The 21,428-nt window shown below is 46.7% G+C and overlaps 1 protein-coding gene and 1 long non-coding RNA gene across 2 annotated transcripts in view; both read left to right on the forward strand.

Annotated features, from left to right (window-relative positions):
* The window catches only part of LOC143281168 (uncharacterized), a 137,886-nt gene extending 124,514 nt beyond the window's left edge, over positions 1 to 13,372 (forward strand). Inside the window, exons 3-5 of the mRNA XM_076586195.1 lie at positions 7,122 to 7,265; positions 9,649 to 9,888; positions 13,046 to 13,372. Coding sequence (XP_076442310.1) covers positions 7,122 to 7,265; positions 9,649 to 9,888; positions 13,046 to 13,104 — 443 coding nt within the window. The 3' untranslated portion in view covers positions 13,105 to 13,372. The remainder of the gene's footprint in view (positions 1 to 7,121; positions 7,266 to 9,648; positions 9,889 to 13,045) is intronic.
* A 1,572-nt stretch (positions 13,373 to 14,944) lies between these two features.
* On the forward strand, positions 14,945 to 19,807 carry LOC143281169 (uncharacterized). Its single transcript, XR_013055103.1, has 2 exons — positions 14,945 to 17,054; positions 17,150 to 19,807. It is a non-coding gene; the product is annotated as an uncharacterized LOC143281169 (long non-coding RNA).
* Positions 19,808 to 21,428: the final 1,621 nt, after the last annotated feature.

Consider the following 21,428-nt stretch of genomic DNA (forward strand, 5'->3'; position numbering starts at 1 on the left):
CCCCCCACCTCTCTCTCTTCCTTCCCCCCACCTCTCTCCCTCCTTCCCTTCCCTCCCCCCCTCCCAAGCTCCCCCTCCGTCACCCCACACCACCGGATAATGCGCCTGCCCGCATCACTACACACGAACGCACGCACACATGTATATATACACACACGTGCGCATTCATATACATGGTATTCATATAGATGTGATCGTATACACATACACGCACACGCACGAACGCACACATACACACAAACGCACACAAGCGCGCAGGCATAGATCAGTATAACGATCGCGCGGGCGCGCGCGCGCGCGCGCACACACACACACACACACGCACGCACGCACGCACGTGACGAGCAAATACACATATACAAAACAGACTCACACACGGCACACACAAACGCACACGCGCGCACGCGCGAACACACACACACACACACACACACACACACACACACACACACGATGCAGACACGTTCACACAGAAAAAATTAATTGAGAGAGAGAGAAACGCAATCAAACCGTGTATATGTTTACTAGTGCGCGCACGTGCGCGCGTGTGTATGCGTGTATGTATGTGTGTGTGTGTGTGTGTGTGTGTGTGTGTGTGCGCGCGCGCGCGCGTGCGTGCGTGCATGCGTGTGTGTTTCTTTTTCTTTCGTTTCTTGGTTTAAGTCATCTCTAGCTCTAGCACATTGTCTGCAGCATTCCTGTAGTATCATTATCAGTCAGCCCGGTGATTTCAAACACAGGTGCTGATAGAAGCGCCTTTCTTGAACCTGAGCCAAGTCATGTGGCGTTTGAAGCACGTGGTGTCACAGGTTACATCAGTAACGTGGGTTAGCGTATTGATATAGTCCAGTGTGATTTAATTCTCCGCTCGAGAGAAGACCAAACAAAACACGCCTTTGTTGACAACTGCTCTTCGTTTGTCTTGCTGTCTTTTATGATATACACACATGATTCGCTTTGTATGTCTGTCCGTGAGTGTGTCTGACTTTCTCAACACTCTTTCACTGGGAAATAACGAAGTTCAGGTGCGCGCGCGCGTGCACACACACACACACACACACACACACACACACACACACACACACAACCACAAAACACACACACACACACACACACACACACACACACACAAACACAACCACAAAACACACACACACACACACACACCGCACACACACACACACACACACACACACACACACACACACACACACACACACACCGCACACACACACACACACACACACACACACACACACACATACATCGTTACCGAGCTTTGATGCCCTTCAAAGTGGAATGTGTTTCGTTGTAGTCTATAATTAGTATTCTCCCAGAACGGCGTTTGCCTCCTCTGCTGGGGATCTCCTTCCATGTGTGTGTCTTGTCTCACTTGACGTTATTTCCTCCATCAAAGAAGCTCTGCTCTCCTACCACAGGAAAATGATCAGGCTGGAACTGGGATGGGGGGAGCGTGGGGAGGGGGGGGGCAGGGGGGGTCGGTGGGGGGGCGATGAAAGAAGGAAGGAGTGGGGTATGTTGTGGGGGGTGAGAGAAGGAAGGAGGGGGGGTAGTTTGTGGGGGGGGGTTGTGAGAAAGAAGGAGTGGGGTAGTTTGGGGGGGGGGGGGGTTGTGAGAAGGAAGGAGGGGGGTAGTTTGGGGGGGGGGGTTGTGAGAAGGAAGGAGGGGGGGTAGTTTGGGGGGGGGGGTTGTGAGAAGGAAGGAGGGGGGTAGTTTGGGGGGGGGGGTTGTGAGAAGGAAGGAGTGGGGTAGTTTGGGGGGGGGGGGTTGTGAGAAGGAAGGAGTGGGGTAGTTTGGGGGGGGGGGGTTGTGAGAAGGAAGGAGGGGGGTAGTTTGGGGGGGGGGGGGTTGTGAGAAGGAAGGAGTGGGGTAGTTTGGGGGGGGGGGGTTGTGAGAAGGAAGGAGTGGGGTAGTTTGGGGGGGGGGGTTGTGAGAAGGAAGGAGTGGGGGTAGTTTGGGGGGGGGGGGGGGTTGTGAGAAGGAAGGAGTGGGGTAGTTTGGGGGGGGGGGGGTTGTGAGAAGGAAGGAGGGGGGTAGTTTGGGGGGGGGGGTTGTGAGAAGGAAGGAGTGGGGTAGTTTGGGGGGGGGGGGTGAGAGAAGGAAGGAGGGGGGGTAGGTTGGGAGGGGGGGTTGTGAGAAGGAAGGAGGGGGGTAGTTTGGGGGGGGGTGAGAGAAGGAAGGAGGGGGGTAGGTTGGGGGGGAGAGAAGGAAGGAGGGGGGTAGGTGAGAGAAGGAAGGAGGGGGTAGGTGGGGGGGTGAGAGAAGGAAGGAGGGGGTAGGTTGGGGGGGTGAGAGAAGGAAGGAAGGGGGTATGTTGGGGGGGTGAGAGAAGGAAGGAGGGGGTAGGTTGGGGGGGTGAGAGAAGGAAGGAGGGGGTAGGTTGGGGGGGAGAGAAGGAAGGAGGGGGGTATGTTGGGGGGGAGAGAAGGAAGGAGGGGGGTATGTTGGGGGGGAGAGAAGGAAGGAGGGGGGTATGTTGGGGGGGAGAGAAGGAAGGAGGGGGTAGGTTGGGGGGGGGAGAGAAGGAAGGAGGGGGTATGTTGGGGGTGTGAGAGAAGGAAGGAGGGGGTAGGTTGGGGGGGGGAGAGAAGGAAGGAGGGGGGTATGTTGGGGGTGTGAGAGAAGGAAGGAGGGGGGTAGGTTGGGGGGGGAGAGAAGGAAGGAGGGGGGTATGTTGGGGGGGAGAGAAGGAAGGAGGGGGGTATGTTGGGGGGGAGAGAAGGAAGGAGGGGGTATGTTGGGGGGGAGAGAAGGAAGGAGGGGGGTATGTTGGGGGTGTGAGAGAAGGAAGGAGGGGGTAGGTTGGGGGGGGAGAGAAGGAAGGAGGGGGGTAGGTTGGGGGGTGAGAGAAGGAAGGAGAGGGTAGGTTGGGGGGTGAGAGAAGGAAGGAGGAGGTAGTTTGGGGGTGAGAGGAAGGAGGGGGGTAGGTTGGGGGGTGGACGAGGGGGGGGACAGAATTATAGACAGTGTAAAAGCAAGATTTTTTTTGTGCACGACTTTCACGCAACAAACACTAAACATGACATCTTGGAGATATTGTCCAGCGGTTCGCGTTCTGAAAATAACTTTCTGTTCTTTTTTTTTTTTTTCAACTGACTTCCTGCAATTTCCTGTCTGTTTGCCATCATCGTCATGCTGTGACGTCACGGCAGTCAACTTAAGGACAATGACTGCACCAGTGTTTTCTCCCCCTGTCTCTGTCTGTTTATCTGTCTGTCTGTCTGTCTGTCTGTCTGTCTACCCTCTCCCTACCCCCATACACCCCAATACAGAAGACAGAAGAACATGTTTCTTACGTTCGTGGCTTCGGACAAGTTGATGGAAGTGTGTGTGTGTGTGTGTGTGTGTGTGTGTGTGTGTGTGTGTGCGTACGTGCGTGCGTGTGTGTGTGTGTGTTGTGGGTGTGTCAGTGTGTCTGTGTGTGTCTGTGTGAAACTTGGAAGCCAAGTGCGAGTGTAACTGCACATGTGTATGCATGTGCCTTATTTATTCTGGGGGATCGACGTAACTTGTTATGTGTGCGCGCGTACAGTACATAAATCCGAGGAGATTATATATGCTTCATGTGTTAGCGAGCTGCACGTCAGTGACGTATGTATGCCCTTGTGAGTGAGGGTGTGTGCGTGTGAATCCATTTATATGTGTGGGGGATGAGGAGGATGGGGGAGGGGGGAGCTGGGTATGAAGGAATGTCTGGGACCGGAGGGTTGGGTCGGGTGTCTGTCGGACTGCAAATTGGTGTATTAGCGTATATGGATCAGTCGGCATGCCTTGATAGTTCCTTGAAACTGAAACTATGTGTCTGTCTGCGTCTCTGTCACACACATACACACACGAGCGCGCGCGCGCGCACACACACACACACACACGAGCGCGCGCGCACACACACACACACACACACACACGCACGCACGCACGCACACACACACACACACACACACACACACACACACACACAACTTCTGATGTGTGTCAAAGCATGGGTCTCTGCAAATGGCTTTCTGTTCTGCAATGTTGTCAGTCAGTCCATCGTTTTATTATTTTGTTTTCTTTTTCGTTTTGTTGTTGTTGTTTTGTCTCCCCTTTCCGTCTCCCTCCCTCAGCTGTTCCTTGGAGGATTTTTTTTTTTTTTTTTTTTTTTTGGGGGGGGTGTGGGGGGGCGAGGGGGGGTGGGGGGGGGCAAAGCCGTCGGATCTTCATACGTGGTCATACCAGCGCAGCTTTCTTCTCTTTACTGATGTCAGCATATCTTCATAAGGTCCAATGTGCTGCTTGATGGTGTGGTGCACTTGTCCATTGGTGATGTGATGAGTGTATCTGATGTTTGGTATGCTTGTGATAGCACCTCGTTTCCATGGCTTGGCTGGATCCCAGCTCCTGATTTCTGTTTCTGGACAGTTCTATATCAGCAGTGATGTTGTTGTCGTGACTGGCTATCAATGTGGTAGTTTCGGCGCTGATATCCATGTCATATCTTGTCGATGTTTCATCCAGGTGTTGTTGTTTTATTTTTAATCTTATTTCTTTATTAACAAACTGGGGGAGATTTTTTTTTGCTCACTACCTGCCAAGCGGCCGTCAATGTCGCATGTGGAGCGAAGGTTGGTGGTGATTCATCCTCTAATGCATACTATGCTGGCATGATCTCCATGTGCGTCAGTCATAGAACTTGATAGAAGTGTGTGTGCGTCTCTGTGTGTGTGAGTGAGAGGGGGTGGTGGTGAGGGGTGGGGGGGCTGGCGGGAGGGAGGGTGGAGGTGGGGGCAACGGGAATGAGATAGAGTCAAACTCTGAAGAGATCACTGGGGGCTAACCATGTAGACATAGACCATTGGAAAGAACAGGGCCACGGACGGGCGAGAACCGAACTCATTAAGAACAATAAACATGTGAACAATTGATAAATAATAAATAAATAAAAAAATTATTGAGATATGAACATACAAATACAAATATAAACAAACAAATGAACCAGTAATACGTAATACGTAATTTGTTTCCCAGCTGCTTTTCGCTTTACATCAGCAGCACAGGGTCCAGTTTATCCTGTTTCACTGCCACCTCTGGCTCCCTATCGCCAGGCATGCAATGCGACTTAACATGGAGGTGTTGTTGTTTTTTCAGTTAATATTTCTATTCATTTATTTATCTACTTTGTTATCTGTATTTTTTTTCTTTTCAGACTCTTCTGAGGTGGAATTTTCAGTTTGATGTTTGTTATTATGCGGACGCTGTGTTTACTGGTATTCAGTGTATGCATCTGTTGTTTACTAAGCTCTTACTCGCATTGGCACAACCATATGCATCTGTTGTTTACTAAGCTCTTACTCGCATTGGCACAACCATAATCATCACCTCCTTCATCGTTCTAGTGTCATCACTTCTCCTCTCTCCTTTTTAGGGGTGGTAATGGAAAGGGAAATGCGCCCGCCCCTTTCTGTTTAAACCTCGGTTTGCAAAACCATTCTTGATGATATCACACCCAGCATTACAATAATTGACCGAGAAATTAACCACTATAACCCTGCCCAGTGTTTTCGACTTGTTCTCAGTTGTATCCATTCTGAAACTTAACGTTCTCACACATACGCATTCTCAAAGTTACAACCTGACCCCACCGACCAGTATCTTTGCCAGCGTCATTTCCCGCCATCTTGAACAATACTATACCATTTTCATTCCTATCCATCCTTTCAATTTTCACCATCAACAGACTACACCGTCAAAAGTGTCCATCTCGGATCATAACATCCTGATCCCCACCGGTTCCAGTGTTTTTTTTTTTTTTACCGTAACGTTCCTTCACGTTTTGTAGAGGTGGTGATGGAAAGGGGAACGCGCCCGCCCCTTCCCGTTCACACCCTCTGGGTCTGTTCACGTTGCTGACCTTTATTATTCCACATCCAACCATGTCTATACTTAACTCAAAGGCGTTCTACATGATGTTGTGTGTTTCAGAGTACAAGGCGTTCTACATGATGTTGTGTGTTTCAGAGTACAAGGCGTTCTACATGATGCTGTGTGTTTCAGAGTACAAGGCGTTCTACATGATGCTGTGTGTTTCAGAGTACAAGGCTTTCTACATGATGCTGTGTGTTTCAGAGTACAAGGCGTTCTACATGATGCTGTGTGTTTCAGAGTACAAGGCTTTCTACATGATGCTGTGTGTTTCAGAGTACAAGGCGTTCTACATGATGCTGTATGTTTCAGAGTACAAGGCGTTCTACATGATGCTGTGTGTTTCAGAGTACAAGGCGTTCTACATGATGCTGTGTGTTTCAGAGTACAAGGAGGCGTTCTACAGGATGTGTGTTTCAGAGTACAAGGCGGCGTTCAACATGATGCTGTGTGTTTCAGAGTACAAGGAGGCGTTCTACATGATGCTGTGTGTTTCAGAGTACAAGGAGGCATTCAACATGATGCTGTGTGTTTCAGAATGAGGCGTTCTACATGATGCTGTGTGTTTCAGAGTACAAGGAGGCGTTCTACATGATGCTGTGTGTTTCAGAGTACAAGGAGGCGTTCTACATGATGCTGTGTGTTTCAGAGTACAAGGCGTTCTACATGATGTTGTGTGTTTCAGAGTACAAGGAGGCGTTCCACAGGATGTGTGTTTCAGAGTACAAGGAGGCATTCAACATGATGCTGTGTATCAGAGTACAAGGAGGCGTTCCACATTATGCTGTGTGTTTCAGAGTACAAGGAGGCGTTCTACATGATGCTGTGTGTTTCAGAGTACAAGGAGGCGTTCTACATGATGCTGTGTGTTTCAGAGTACAAGGAGGCGTTCTACATGATGCTGTGTGTTTCAGAATGAGGCGTTCTACATGATGCTGTGTTTCAGAATGAGGCGTTCCACATTATGCTGTGTGTTTCAGAGTACAAGGAGGCGGTCTACATGATGATATGTTTCAGAGTACAAGGAGGCGTTCTACATGATGCTGTGTGTTTCAGAGTACAAGGAGGCGTTCTACATGATGCTGTGTGTTTCAGAATGAGGCGTTCTACATGATGCTGTGTGTTTCAGAAGGAGGCGTTCTACATGATGCTGTGTGTTTCAGAGTACAAGGAGGCGTTCTACATGATGCTGTGTGTTTCAGAGTACAAGGAGGCGTTCTACATGTTTGACAAGGACGGGGACGGCCGGATCACAGAGGAGGAGCTGGGCACAGTGCTGAAGTCCCTGGGTCAGGACCCCACCCCCACAGAGCTGAGGGACATGATCAACGACGTGGATAAAGACCGTGAGTCTTCACTGATTGGTTGTTGGATTGATTGACACATTGATTGATTGACCCCACCCCCACAGAGCTGGGGAACATGATCAACGACATGGATAAAGACCGTGAATCTTCACTGATTGGTTGTTGGATTGATTGACCCCACCCCCACAGAGCTGAGGGGCATGATCAGTGACGTGGATCAAGACTGTGAGTCTTCACTGATTGGTTGTTGGATTGATTGACACACTGATTGGCCCCACCCCCATAGAGCTGAGGGATATGATCAGTGACGTGGATCAAGACTGTGAGTCTTCACTGATTGGTTGTTGGTTTGATTGACACATTGATTGGCCCCACCCCCGCAGAGCTGAAGGACATGATCAGTGAAGTGGATAAAGATGTGAGTCTTTACTGATTGGTTGAATTGATTGATTGACACATCGATTGATGGACCTCACCCCCACAGAGGTGATGGACATGATTAGCGACGTGGATAAAGACCGTGAGTCTTCACTGATTGGTTGTTGGATTGATTGACCCCACCCCCACAGAGCTGAGGGACATGATCAATGAAGTGGATAAAGACCGTGAGCCTTCACTGATTGGTTGATGGATTGATTGACACATTTGATGAACCCCACCCCCACAGAGCTGAGGGACATGATCAGTGACGTGGATAAAGACCGTGAGTCTTCACTGATTGGTTGATGGATTGATTGACACATTGATTGGCCCCACCCCCACAGAGCTGAGGGACATGATCAGTGACGTGGATAAAGACCGTGAGTCTTCACTGATTGGTTGATGGATTGACACATTGATTGATTGACCCCACCCCCACAGAGCTGGTGGACATGATCAGTGACGTGGATAAAGACCGTTGCTCTCTTGCGTGCCAGTGATGTGCTGAAGGGCATGACTGATTTGAAGGAGGGATGCACTAAATGATAGGATCCATGGCGTTTACATGGATGAATACACTGAGTCGTTTTGTTGGTTGATCAGTTATTAATCAGTAGTATGCCAGAGCCGTTTGGTGATTGAATGATCGATTGACATCTTTGAACTCTGAAGTGGATGGATTTATTCAAATCATTGACTTGTGGGCTGGTAATTGTGGTAGACATGATTAAGACAAAGGGTTCCACTTACATAACAATGGGTGGATGGTTGTCAGGATGGGCGGATGACCGTGATGTTGAGGCGGCACAGGGGCTGGATGGGTGAAGGGGCAGTCAGGCTGGTTAGAATTTACGATGATAATAAGTTGTTTGCAAAAATTATGGACATTGGATAAAAGAGCTTATCCTCTGACTGAATCACCAAAGCTTTCCATTGGTCATTTGTCGGTGGTTGCTGGACTGGTGAAATTGCACTGCAATGGGCAGATTCAGTTTTCGTTGCCTTGATTAAGTTGCAGTTCTAATCAGAAAATGTTAGATATCATTTTAAGTCTGTGATTAAATGAAAAGAAAGAAGAAAATTCCCCCAACAACCCATACTGCACTGTTGACACGTTTATTGCATGTGGATTTTAAAGGGGGAAAAAGAGAACATTGATTTAACAAACAAATTGAATATTTCAGTGAGCAATACGATTTACGACTCGGCCATGATGTCTCAAAGAGTGTCTGTGTGAATCATTCCTGGTGACATTCAGTAGTGTGTTTGCTTATGAAGTAGACCTATTTGAGCAGTAAACTGTGGAAAAGACGGGGATCATTCACTTTCTGACAGATAAAAATTCGTTTATAAGACTGGGGGAAATTATTTGGAGAGCTCTGCCGGCCTTCATTGATTTGTGTGTGTGTTCAAGTTCTCATTCAGTCACTCTTTTTTTCCCGTTCCCCCTCCAGGAATCTTGGTCATAAACTGAAGATAAATGTAAGATAAAGGATGTTGCCATGTTTGTTTAGTATGCTTTCCATTCTGAAGACTTCTTCTTCTGCGTTCGTTGGCTGCAACTCCCACGTTCACTCGAATATACGCGAGTGGGCTTTACGTGTATGACCGCTTTTAACCCGCCATGTAGGCAGCCATATTCCGCTTTCGGGGGTGTGCATGCTGGGTATGTTCTTGTTTCCATAACCCACCGAACGCAGACATGGATTACAGGATCTTTAACGTGCGAATTTGATCTTCTGCATGCGTATACACACGAAGGGGGCTCAGGCGCTAGCAGGTCTGCACATGTACTGTTGACCTGGGAGATCGGAAAAATCCCCACCCTTTACCCTCCAGGCGCCGTCACCGTGATTCGAACCCGGGACCCTCAGATTGAAGGTCCAACGTTTTAACCATTCGGCTGTTGCGCCCGTCCACTCTGAAGACGAATGTTGTTGTTTGCGAAAAGCATACTCTTCTTCAAAATTCCTGTGTCACCTGTATGGTGCTGGTGTTGCAGGGAACGGCACCATCGAGTTCAACGAGTTCCTGGAGATGATGGCCCACAAGAGCGAAGCAGCGGAGCTGGCAGAGATCGAGAACGCCTTCAAGATCTTCGACAAGAACGGGGACGGCTTCATCAGCTCCCAGGAGCTGCGGCAGGTGATGACCAGCCTGGGGGAACGCCTCTCCGAGAAGGACCTGGAGGACATGATCCGTGAGGCCGACATCAACGGGGACGGCCTCATCAACTATGAGGGTGAGGAGGGATGAGGGTGGGGGTGAGGGGGGCTCATCAACTGTGAGGGTGAGGAGGGATGAGGGTGGGGGTGAGGGGGGCTCATCAACTATGAGGGTGAGGAGGGATGAGGGTGGGGGTGAGGGGGGCTCATCAACTATGAGGGTGAGGAGGGATGAGGGTGGGGTGAGGGGGGCTCATCAACTGTGAGGGTGAGGAGGGATGAGGGTGGGGGTGAGGGGGGCTCATCAACTATGAGGGTGAGGAGGGATGAGGGTGGGGGTGAGGGGGGCTCATCAACTGTGAGGGTGAGGAGGGATGAGGGTGGGGGTGAGGGGGGCTCATCAACTGTGAGGGTGAGGAGGGATGAGGGTGGGGGTGAGGGGGGCTCATCAACTGTGAGGGTGAGGAGGGATGAGGGTGGGGGTGAGGGGGGCTCATCAACTGTGAGGGTGAGGAGGGATGAGGGTGGGGGTGAGGGGGGCTCATCAACTGTGAGGGTGAGGAGGGATGAGGGTGGGGGTGAGGGGGGGCTCATCAACTATGAGGGTGAGGAGGGTGGGGGTGAGGGGGGCTCATCAACTGTGAGGGTGAGGAGGGATGAGGGTGGGGGTGAGGGGGGCTCATCAACTGTGAGGGTTAGAAAAAGGGTGATGGGAAAGCATCAACTATGAGGGTGAGAAGGAAGGGGCGGCTCATCAATTGTGAGGGTGAGGGTGGGGGGACTCATCAACTGTGAGGGTGAGGGTGGTGGGGGGTACTCATGAACTGTGAGGGTGAGGGTGGGGGGACTCATCAACTGTGAGGGTGAGGGTGGGGATGACTCATCAACTGTGAGGGTGGTGGGGGGATGACTCATCAACTGTGAGGGTGAGGGTGGTGGGGGGGGGACTCATCAACGGTGAGGGTGGGGGGACTCAACTGTGAGGGGAAGGGGGACTCATCAACTGTGAGGGGGAGGGTGGGGAGGGGGACTCATCAACTGTGAGGGGGAGGGTGGGGAGGGGGACTCATCAACTGTGAGGGGGAGGGTGGGGAGGGGGACTCCTCAACTGTGAGGAGGAGGGTGGGGGGACTCATCAACTGTGAGGGGGAGGGTGGTGGGGGGGACTCATCAACTGTGAGGGGGAGGGTGGGGAGGGGGACTCATCAACTGTGAGGGTGAGGGTGGGGAGGGGGACTCATCAACGGTGAGGGGAGGAGGACTCATCAACGGTGAGGGTGGGGGGACTCGTCAACTGTGAGGAGGAGGGTGGGGTGACTCATCAACTGTGAGGAGGAGGGTGGGGAGGGGGACTCATCAACTGTGAGGAGGAGGGTGGGGAGGGGGACTCATCAACTGTGAGGAGGAGGGTGGGGAGGGGGACTCATCAACTGTGAGGAGGAGGGTGGGGAGGGGGACTCATCAACTGTGAGGAGGAGGGTGGGGAGGGGGACTCATCAACTGTGATGGTGAGGGTGGGGAGGGGGACTCATCAACTGTGAGGGGGAGGGTGGGGAGGGGGACTCATCAACTGTGAGGGGGAGGGTGGGGAGGGGGACTCATCAACTGTGAGGGGGAGGGTGGGGAGGGGGACTCATCAACTGTGAGGGTGAGGGTGGGGGGGACTCATCAACTGTGAGGGTGAGGGGTAGGAGCAGGGAGAAGGAAATGTGTGGAGTTGAAAAGGATACGATGGTGGATTAAATGATAATATTAGATATCTAACAAATGGGAAGGATGACTTAAAACCTATGTGGAGTGAGATTATGTGCTGGAATGGAAGCTGTTTAATTTAGCGGAGTTTCTATGCATGATAATTTATGTTGTCACACATTGTGTCAAATTGGTGTTGCTTTTCCCAGGGGGATTGCGTGATGCCACGGCATAGCACCTCCTGTGTTGTTTTTTCCTGTAACTGGTTGTCTTGGGCTCTTTTACGTGCACGAAGTACATGATTCACATAGAATGTCAAGTTTACTATGTGATCCGAAAAACTAGTACCAAGGCCACCGGTCATATTCCAGTGGAACAGTTTGTTTGAAGGAAAAAGCATATGAGAATGGATCCATGGATATGAAATGGAGAGACTCTAGGAGAGTGAGAGACAGAGAGAACGAGAACAGTATGACGGGAGAGACAGAGACTGAGAAAAAAGGCACCGGAAGAGAGAATTTGGTTTAAACACGATTGTATTTGTATTTTGTATCTGTATTTCTTTTTCTCACAACAGATTTCTCTGTGTGGAATTTGGGCTGCTCTCCCCAGGGAGAGCGTGTCGCTACACTACAGCGCCATCCTTTTTTTTCTTCCCCCCCCCCCCACCCCCTGCAGTTTTATTTGTTTTTCCTATTCGAGTGGACTTTTCTACAGAATTTTGCCAGAAACAACCCTTTTGTTGCCGTGGGTTCTTTTACGTGCTCTAAGTGCATGCTGCATACGGGACCTCGGTTTATCGCCTCATCCGAATGACTAGCGTCCAGACCACCACTCAAGGTCTAGTGGAGGGGGGGGGGGGGGAAATATCGGCGGCTGAGCCGTGATTCAAACCAGCGCGCTCAGATTCTCTCGCTTCCTAGGCGGACGCGTTTCCTCTGGGCCATCACTCCGCTGTTATTCTCAAAAGCAAGTGAAGACACTGCTAACGCACAGAGCAACAACAGACCGAAGCTTATGGTGTGCGGAAAGGAAGGATTTAAAAGTAAGAGAAGGCAAAACATGGCGTGTGTGTGTGTGTGTGTGTGAGAGAGAGAGAGAGAGAGAGAGCAAGGTGGCAGAATTACTAAGGTGCTTATCTGCCAGTACAATGTCCGTGAGGTCCTGGGTTCGAATCCCCACTCTCGCCCTTTCTCCCCAGTTTGACTGAAAAACAGAACTGAGAGTATAGTCATTCACATGATGATGATGATGATGCACCAAGGTCCCCCATGTGCAGCACACACTTTGCGCACTGAAAAAGAACCCATGGCAACAAAACAATGTCCTCTGGCAAAATGATGCAAAAGGTATCCACTCTCATAGACCTGACCTGACAAGGGGCATTGGGTTTTGCTGCTGTCTGTCATCTGCCTTGCAGATGTGGTGTGGCATATGTGTCTAAATGCAGTGACGCCTCCTTGAGAAACTGAAACTGTGTGTGTGCATGCATGCGTGTGTGTGTCCGTGTTTGTTCGCGCGCGTGTGTGTGTGTGTGTGCAGAGTTTCTGCAGATGATGCGTCCCCCATCAGACAAGAAGTGCGGGGGAACCAAGCGCTGATGGGTCACCCCCATCGCTGAATGAAGCAGAACGACCTGCATGTAATCATTCATGTTAACTAACAGAGCTTGCCGGGGTCACGTGTGCTGAAACAGTCACACATTCTGTCTGTCTGTCTGTACCACTGGGACCAGTTTTGGGGGTTTGATCTTTGATCATATATATTGGATGGACTTTTTTCTTTATTCTATGTAATCTTCTGTCTTCTTTTTTCCGTTGATTTTTATCAAGTTTTCAGATGTTTATAATGGTCTTTATTTACATGGCATATATTTTTTCTTCTAAAACTTCAGCATGTTTGCATAATACAAAATGTACTGTACTTTATCCTTTTCTCATTACTTTTCTGTACTGTACATTTTCTCAATACTTCTCTTTAATGCACTTTGCTATTTTCTCATTAATTGTTCCAACCAGTACTAATTACTATTTCAACGTTCTTTAATCATTATGATGCCGATTCACTTTGATGTCAGCTTTTCAATAACTGTGCCAGTGATCAGTAAGTTAAAACGAAAGGTTCCAGCCCTGTGTGCATGCATGTGTCTGTCAGTTCTCATGGGGTGGGGGTGATAACAGGCATGCAGTGTGTACCTGGTGTTTGTGTCAGCGGTCTGCACTTTCGAGTACAATGTTCTGCATGTACGCATAATTACTTTTTTCTCCTTTTTTTCCCTTTTAACTGGGTGAGGAAAGAGGAGAGTGAGACAGGAGCATGTGGCAGTATGAGGTGAACGCAGTGTTCAGTGAGAGAGATAGCCATGGAAGGGAATAGTTGTGGGGAATCCACATGGGAAGGGAGGTAAATGCCCATTACACCCTTTCCGGTGGAAATGACCAATTGTTTCCCTTGGTACAAAAGAATTTCACGGACCGACAGTTCTGACAAAATGTTTTGTTTTTTTCAGCTGTAACAATTCATTCAATCAGCACTAAATACTGAAAAAGCAATTAGGATGAGTGATGAGTTTAACTGCTGCCCACGAGGTCAAGTTGTTGCTCCCTGAAGGGTGGTGTGGTCCAGGCGTGGATCCTGAGCCAGTAGGTATGAAAGACACTTAAAACACCAGTTTCCAAGGATGTAAAACGCGTCATGTCAAATGTGCCCCCATATCAGATCTGTCCCAGGCAGTTTGAATGCACGCGTCGTCAGACAGAGTTAAAAAGTAAAAACCACTGCCCTTCTCTCTCTCTCACTGCTTCTGTGTGGGGGTCTTTCTCTGAGCGCATGCTTTTTTTTTTTTTTGGTATGTGTGTACACATTTCTGTGTCACTGCATGAGTGTGTGTGTATGTTGCATGTTCCTTCATACTGAATTTCTCATCTCATCATACTTGCAACAACAACAAAAGTCTGTTTACAATGACTGGCAGTTTTACTGAACAACACAGCACAGTGATGCATAAACACCTGTACATGCTTGTTTGCTATGGTCCATTTAGAGTGTATGTAACTAATCCTTAGTCATGCAGTGCAATTAAACCTGTTAGACCACATGCAAACAAGTCTGCACAGACATTGAGTGCATTATCTGTCTGTCTGAATTGTCTTGTATTCTAAGGTATGGAAGTCTCTGAGAGAGACAGTCCACAGAGAGAAATAGCTGTTGAATCGGGTCCCCTAATCCATCACTTCCTTTTACAATACAAACTCTGGTATCTTCTTGTCATTGTAGCACTGACTTCACTCATTTCAAAGCCTTATTTGCCGATCAATATTCAATACTCTTTGAAAAACACTTTGTAATCTGCTGCATGTCTACATTTATTTTCTTTAAATTTCACATGGATGTGTGTGTATATATATATATATATATTTATATATATATATATATATATATATATATATATATATATATATATATATATATATATATATATATATTTGTGCATTTTATTGGCGTGTCGTAATGCATGTACTGTAGTCCTTGATGTTTCTTGTTGGTTATTTCTGGCTTTCGTTATTGCATTCTTATCTTTCATTTGTTGCCTGTGTATGTATTCTTGGCTTTCATTGGTCATCACTGTTTTGTGAATGTATTCTTGACTTTCATTGGTCATCATTGTTTTGTGAATGTATTCTTGGCTTTTCTCTTTGGTCACCTTTGATTGTATTTATGCATTCTTTTCTTGGTTGACTATCATTTCCCTTTACCTGTTTATTTGATTTGCATTTTGAAAATCCTCTATTCAAACATTGCCCACTCTTCCTTTCGATTTGAGATTTCTGCCTCAATGCATGGAACGGAAAGTATTCATAGACAATCCCCAACATTCTGTTGTTTTTTTTACATGTAGCATTGATAATAGAATGAGGGAGCTTGAGGTTTTTTCTGTCAGTATGTAGATTTTTTTTTTTTTTTTTTTGGGGGGGGGGATTTTTTTAGAGCTTCTTTTTAGCTGTATATTGTTAGTAATCTGTTTCTATTGAATCCCATCCAGTGGTTTGGTTTGGGTGTCAATGAATAGGTGGTATTGTTCAATGATGGGGTTTTTTCCTTTCTTTTTTGATGTTATTCGTGTTATTCGTAATGGCATGCTTTTTGCTAAAGATATTCCAGCTTGTGATTTTTTTTTTTTAAATAACCCAGGTTTGTTTCGTTTTGTGTGTGTGTTTTTTTGTTTTGTTTTTTAATAATCTACCAAATGTGGTGTTGTCTAGAGCTGTTTCACCAAGTATGCTCATACTTTGCATTTATGATTTTGGTAATATGCGATTATTATTATTGCTCTAGTTTTTTTTAATGTTGTTATGGTGTTGATATCATTGCTCTAATTATTGTTGCAATGTGATTGTTGCTATGGTTGCTCTAATTACTGTTGCTGTGTGTTTATTATTATAATTGTTGCTCTTATTATTGTTGCTAAGTGATTACTATTGCTCTAATTATTGTTGCCGTTTTATTATTATTATTATTATTATCATTGCCCTAATCATTGTTGCAGTTTTACCTCATTTTCCGTGGTAATGTTTGCCAGACCTTTATGCTGATGTACACAGCAAAACACCACGTGATGTGACTATATATAGGTCTGAACGACACATCATGTCCTCTATCACCACCACTGCTGTTCCCACTGCTTTGAAGACTGTGGTATGAAGCATCCATTAGTTAGAAATGCATGCATGCATGCCTGTAGTTCTGTTTTTCGAAGTTCGTATTATTTCAAAGAACAAAACAATGAAGGAAAAAGATACAGGGTACCATGGAAAGATTACAGACTGAACACACGTTCAGTACTGAATGCTTTGAATGTGTGCAAAGGCTGGTCCGTTTCCAATTGGTTCACTAAGTCCCTCTTCTACTGGTGCCTTGTCCAAGCTTCACTTTGACTTTCGTGTTCAGTCCACAACTTCACATGTCTGGAGACTTCAGTTTTAAAAAAAAAATTTTTATGTATCCCAGCACTTTTTTCTTTCCCTATATATTCTCCTGGAAACTTTGTTTTCATTATACTCCCCCAGGGACTTTTGTTGTTGGGTGTGGGTTTTTTTTGTTTGTTTGTTTGTTTTTGGTTGCACAGAGCTATTTCCACAGGTCTATAAATGTTTTTTCACAACTGTTTTGTTGCTAGAAGTGCTTATTCCCCCTAGTTCACCCCCCCCCAATCTTTGCTGTGCATTGTTCATTCCATTCCCTGAGGTGCACGTGCTGTGTGTGTCCCTGCGTTTTTGTTTTTCTGGAAGCATAGTTTTGAAGTTTTGTTTGGCAGTATGAGGGGATTTGTTTTGGGGGATTTTTCTGTGTGTTTTTGTGGGTTTGGTTCCTGCCTCTTGTCACTTTCCTCTTCCTTTCTTCTACTCGTCTTCATGTATGATTAGGCATCAGTCAAAATACCTGGCTACTGATTTTTTTTTTCATGTAAATTAGGTGGGGGGGGGGGGTTCATCTATAATTAGGAATTAGTAAAAATATACCTGGCTACTGATTTTTCTTCATGTATAATTAGGTGGGGTTTTTTTCATGTATAATTAGGAATTAGTGAAAATATACCTGGCTACTGATTTTTTTTCATGTATAATTAGGAATTAGATGTATAATTAGGAATTAGTGAAAATACCTGGCTACTGATTTTTTTCTCATGTATAATTAGGAATTAGTGAAAATACATGGCTACTGATTTTTTATGTATAATTAGGCACTAGTGAAAATACCTGGCTACTGATTTTTTTCTCATGTATAATTAGGAATTAGTGAAAATACATGGCTACTGATTTTTTATGTATAATTAGGCACTAGTGAAAATACCTGGCTACTGATTTTTTTCCATGTATAACTACGCTGTAGTGGAGATACCTGGCTACTTATTTTCATGTATGCATTGACACCAAAAGTCGCCCACCCCATCCCCAGTGTGGGTGCACTCACACCAAAAGTCGCCCACCCCATCCCCAGTGTGGGTGCATTCACACCAAAAGTTGCCCACCCCATCCCCAGTGTGGGTGCATTCACGCCAAAAGTCGCCCACCCCATCCCCAGTGTGGGTACATTGACACCAAAAGTCGTCCACCCCATCCCCAGTGTGGGTGCACTCACAACAAAAGTCGCCCACCCCCTCCCCAGTGTGGGTGCACTCACAACAAAAGTCGCCCACCCCCTCCCCAGTGTGGGTGCACTCACACCAAAAGTCGCCCACCCCATCCCCAGTGTGGGTGCACTCACACCAAAAGTCGCCCACCCCATCCCCAGTGTGGGTGCATTCACACCAAAAGTCGTCCACCCCATCCCCAGCGTGGGTGCACTCACACCAAAAGTCGTCCACCCCATCCCCAGCGTGGGTGCATTCACACCAAAAGTCGTCCACCCCATCCCCAGTGTGGGTGCACTCACACCAAAAGTCGTCCACCCCATCCCCAGTGTGGGTGCATTCACACCAATTGTCCCCCCTCCCCACGCAACCCTACCCCAGATGTCCCCCCCCTTTCCATCTCCACCCACCCCCTTCGCTAGATTGCAGAAATCCCCTTCCTATTTCTTCTGTTCACAACAAGACCACACCCACCACACCACACATTCTTACTCCATACACACACACACCCAACACAGCATAACACATCGCACACACCCAACATAGCATAACACGACACACAATCCCAACGTAGTGTTGTGTGTTCGAGGTGTGTGTATGTGTGTGTTAGGTGTGTGTGTGTGTGTGAGGTGTGTTTTGTGGCCTCACCCCACCCACCCCTGCACACACACACACAAAAGAAAAACAAAACCACCCCCACACTTCGTGCACACACACAGGGACAAGCACACAGCCACCCCCCTCCCCTCCCACACGCACACACTCACCCTCTCCCTCTGGGAATGAGTTGAACAGATTTAAGACAGTTCGATAGAGCCCATCATTGTTGCAGTATTTGGGGGGGAAAGTTTTCTCTTCTGATGTTGGCAGTCCAGCTCTGTCTCTGGTCTGCATCGTGCGTTGCATCAGGAAACCTTATGTAAATGACGACTGAAAATGAACATTATACATAAAAACATGTTCCAACCTTAGTATGATGCATACAGAACATGTGTTGAGCAGTCCAAAATGTCCGAATGGCCCCTTCCCTTTCCAACAGTTTGTTTTCTTAGCGGCAGTGCTTCCGCATCCCCTCCAGATGTAAACGTCAATCTGTCATTCATACGCATGTTAAATACACACAATGTACCTACAGTTTACTCGATGATTTACCATACATAAATTTCCAGCCTATGCATAACCATATCACAGTTTAAAGGATATATTTATTTTACTGGGAGTTAATATTATGAGTTACCATAGATACAAAGAACATGCACAGTGTACATGATGATTTTCTTATACATAAATCACTAGCAGAGTACTGCTTACATAAAGATTCATTATACAATACTAGCAGTCTTCACCTTAACTATCATACATACACAACTAGGACAGTCTACAGGATGATTTACCTCTTTCAGAGATGCCAAACCCCTTGTCTGGAATCAAAACTCCTGAAAATATACATCAGTAAATCAAGATCAAACAAGAACTGAGGGGACATGAGCAAAAAAAAAAAAAAAAAAGTCATGAAACATGCAGGAAATTCTGGAATCAAATTCTCTTAGCAATGTTGAGAGGGACTTTGATTTATCATGAATACTTGACTAATCTTGTTGACTTGTAGCAGTCTACCTTCATGAAGCTTTTACTGTTCTGATTTTTTTCCCTGGCCGTGGTTTTGTTTGCTTGGTTGGTTGAATTTTTTTTCTTCCCAAACTGTGATTTCAATACTCTTATAAATGAGGACGACAAAACCACCTATGGTGAGCGTAATTTTGCCTTGCATGTCAGTCTTTTCCCTTATAATTCATCATGTGTGCATGCATCTATGTGCTGCCGGCTGACCTTCAATGATGCTCAGACAAGTGTGTGCATATCCTAACCAGTCTTTAAAACCTTGTGTTCATTTATATTTTGACCGCTAACGCAAGGAAAAGACGCAGCTGTGAACTGCACCTGTGTGGACAATTTTCCTGTTTTCCTCTCATTCCAATTTGTTGTTTTTAAAAAGGAAAAAAAATGCTACGTTTTTAATTATTTTACATTTCCAGAGATGTGATTTTCGCTGTTAAGTGAACCTCTGTACGTTACCGTGTCTTTTTTCTTGCTCATGCTAACATGGCATTTTTCTCTGTAACTTGTGTGTTTTGGTGTGAGGTTTTGTTGCCAAAATAAAATTTTCTACATCTCTTATGTCGTACGTGTAAATGTTAAAAAAAAAATAATTAAAAAAAAAGAAGAAGAAGAAGAAGAAAAGAAAAAGATGTGCATGTATTTTAGAGTGTGAGTTTGCACATGAAAGTATGTGTGCATGAATGAGAGTATAAGTTCGCAGCAGTCTATGAATTAAAGGCAAGTATGGATATTTCTATTTGTGTGTGTGCATGCACATATATATACACCGCGTAGAAACCCACTCTGAACCAAAACACAAAATGTCCAAACTAAGAAAAAATCCGGAAGTGAGTGCCAATGTTCCCCAAAGTGGACAACCTATTCCCACCCCATCACATTATGTTGCTTTACCTCAGCCAATGGCTAAGCCATACCATGAAAATTAACATGACCAAAAATCACACAACACCCCCCCCCCCCCCCCCACAAAATCTGACACCTTCATGACTTGAACGGACTAACAATACACACAACCAACTCTGTATTTCTGACAAACAATTTATCCAGGGACAAAACAGGAAGCACCATTACAATCAGGATAAAAAGAAGAAGATTAAATACAGTATGGCGCAAACTCCACATATAATGGGCTCTATGTGCTTCACATGAAAGTTTCAGATTCAGTTCCTCAGGTAGGCATCCCTGTGTTTGGATAAATCCATACATGCTACACCACACCTGCTAGGCAGATGCTTCACAGCAGCATAACCCAACACACCAGTCAGGCCTGGATGATGATGACATGGATACTTAACGCCTACCTTTGGCCAAACAATGAGTCACAAGCACAACAGGCTGCCTACGTGGGAAGAGACGACTGAAAACTGTCTTTGGGCGCTCATCATTCGTTTCCTGTGCCATTCAGTCAGGTTTCAGTCATACACACACACACACACACACAGAGTGTATGCATATATAATTATATCTGTGCACCTATCGGAGAAGATTTCTTCTGCAGAATTTTGCAGAGGACAACTCTCATGTCGCCATGGGTTCTCTGTCAGTGCACCAAGTACGTGCTGTGCACGGGACCTCGGCTTATCATCCCATCCAATACCTGGGAGAAAGGACAAGACTAGGATTCAAACCCAGACCCCACGGACACTGTATTGGAAGATATGCCTCTTAACCAGTCTGCAACCTTCTTCTCACATGAAACAATACATATACAATTGTGTGTAATAGCATACGACAGCACGTGATGACACATAAAGAGAAACAACACACCAAGGCAGTTCTACAAATGAACATCAAACATGAACATCAAACCAAAAAAAAAGCACAAAATATGCCGCACACACCTTTTGACACACATGTTTACACACATGCACACTGAACACATGCATACAAACATAAACTAAACACCCACCCACAAGCACACACAGTACATGAAGACTTCGACAGAGGGAAGTGAAGAAAATGAAAAGGGGACAGTGGTGTGCAGAAACAGGCAAATGTCTCCGGACAGGCCACAACCGCCTGAAACACCACCTATACACGAAACTCTGTATCGGCGACACAGAGCAGTGCCCCTGCAGAACAGGCAGCCAGACAACAGAACATCTGCTGCAGTCCTGCCCGCTCCACCAAGCGCTCCGAGAGAAAACCTGGCCCGACCCATTCCCAGCGGCCCGG

This window comes from Babylonia areolata, chromosome 4 (assembly GCF_041734735.1).
Source record: "Babylonia areolata isolate BAREFJ2019XMU chromosome 4, ASM4173473v1, whole genome shotgun sequence".
In the NCBI taxonomy this organism is placed as follows: Eukaryota; Metazoa; Mollusca; class Gastropoda; order Neogastropoda; family Buccinidae; genus Babylonia; species Babylonia areolata.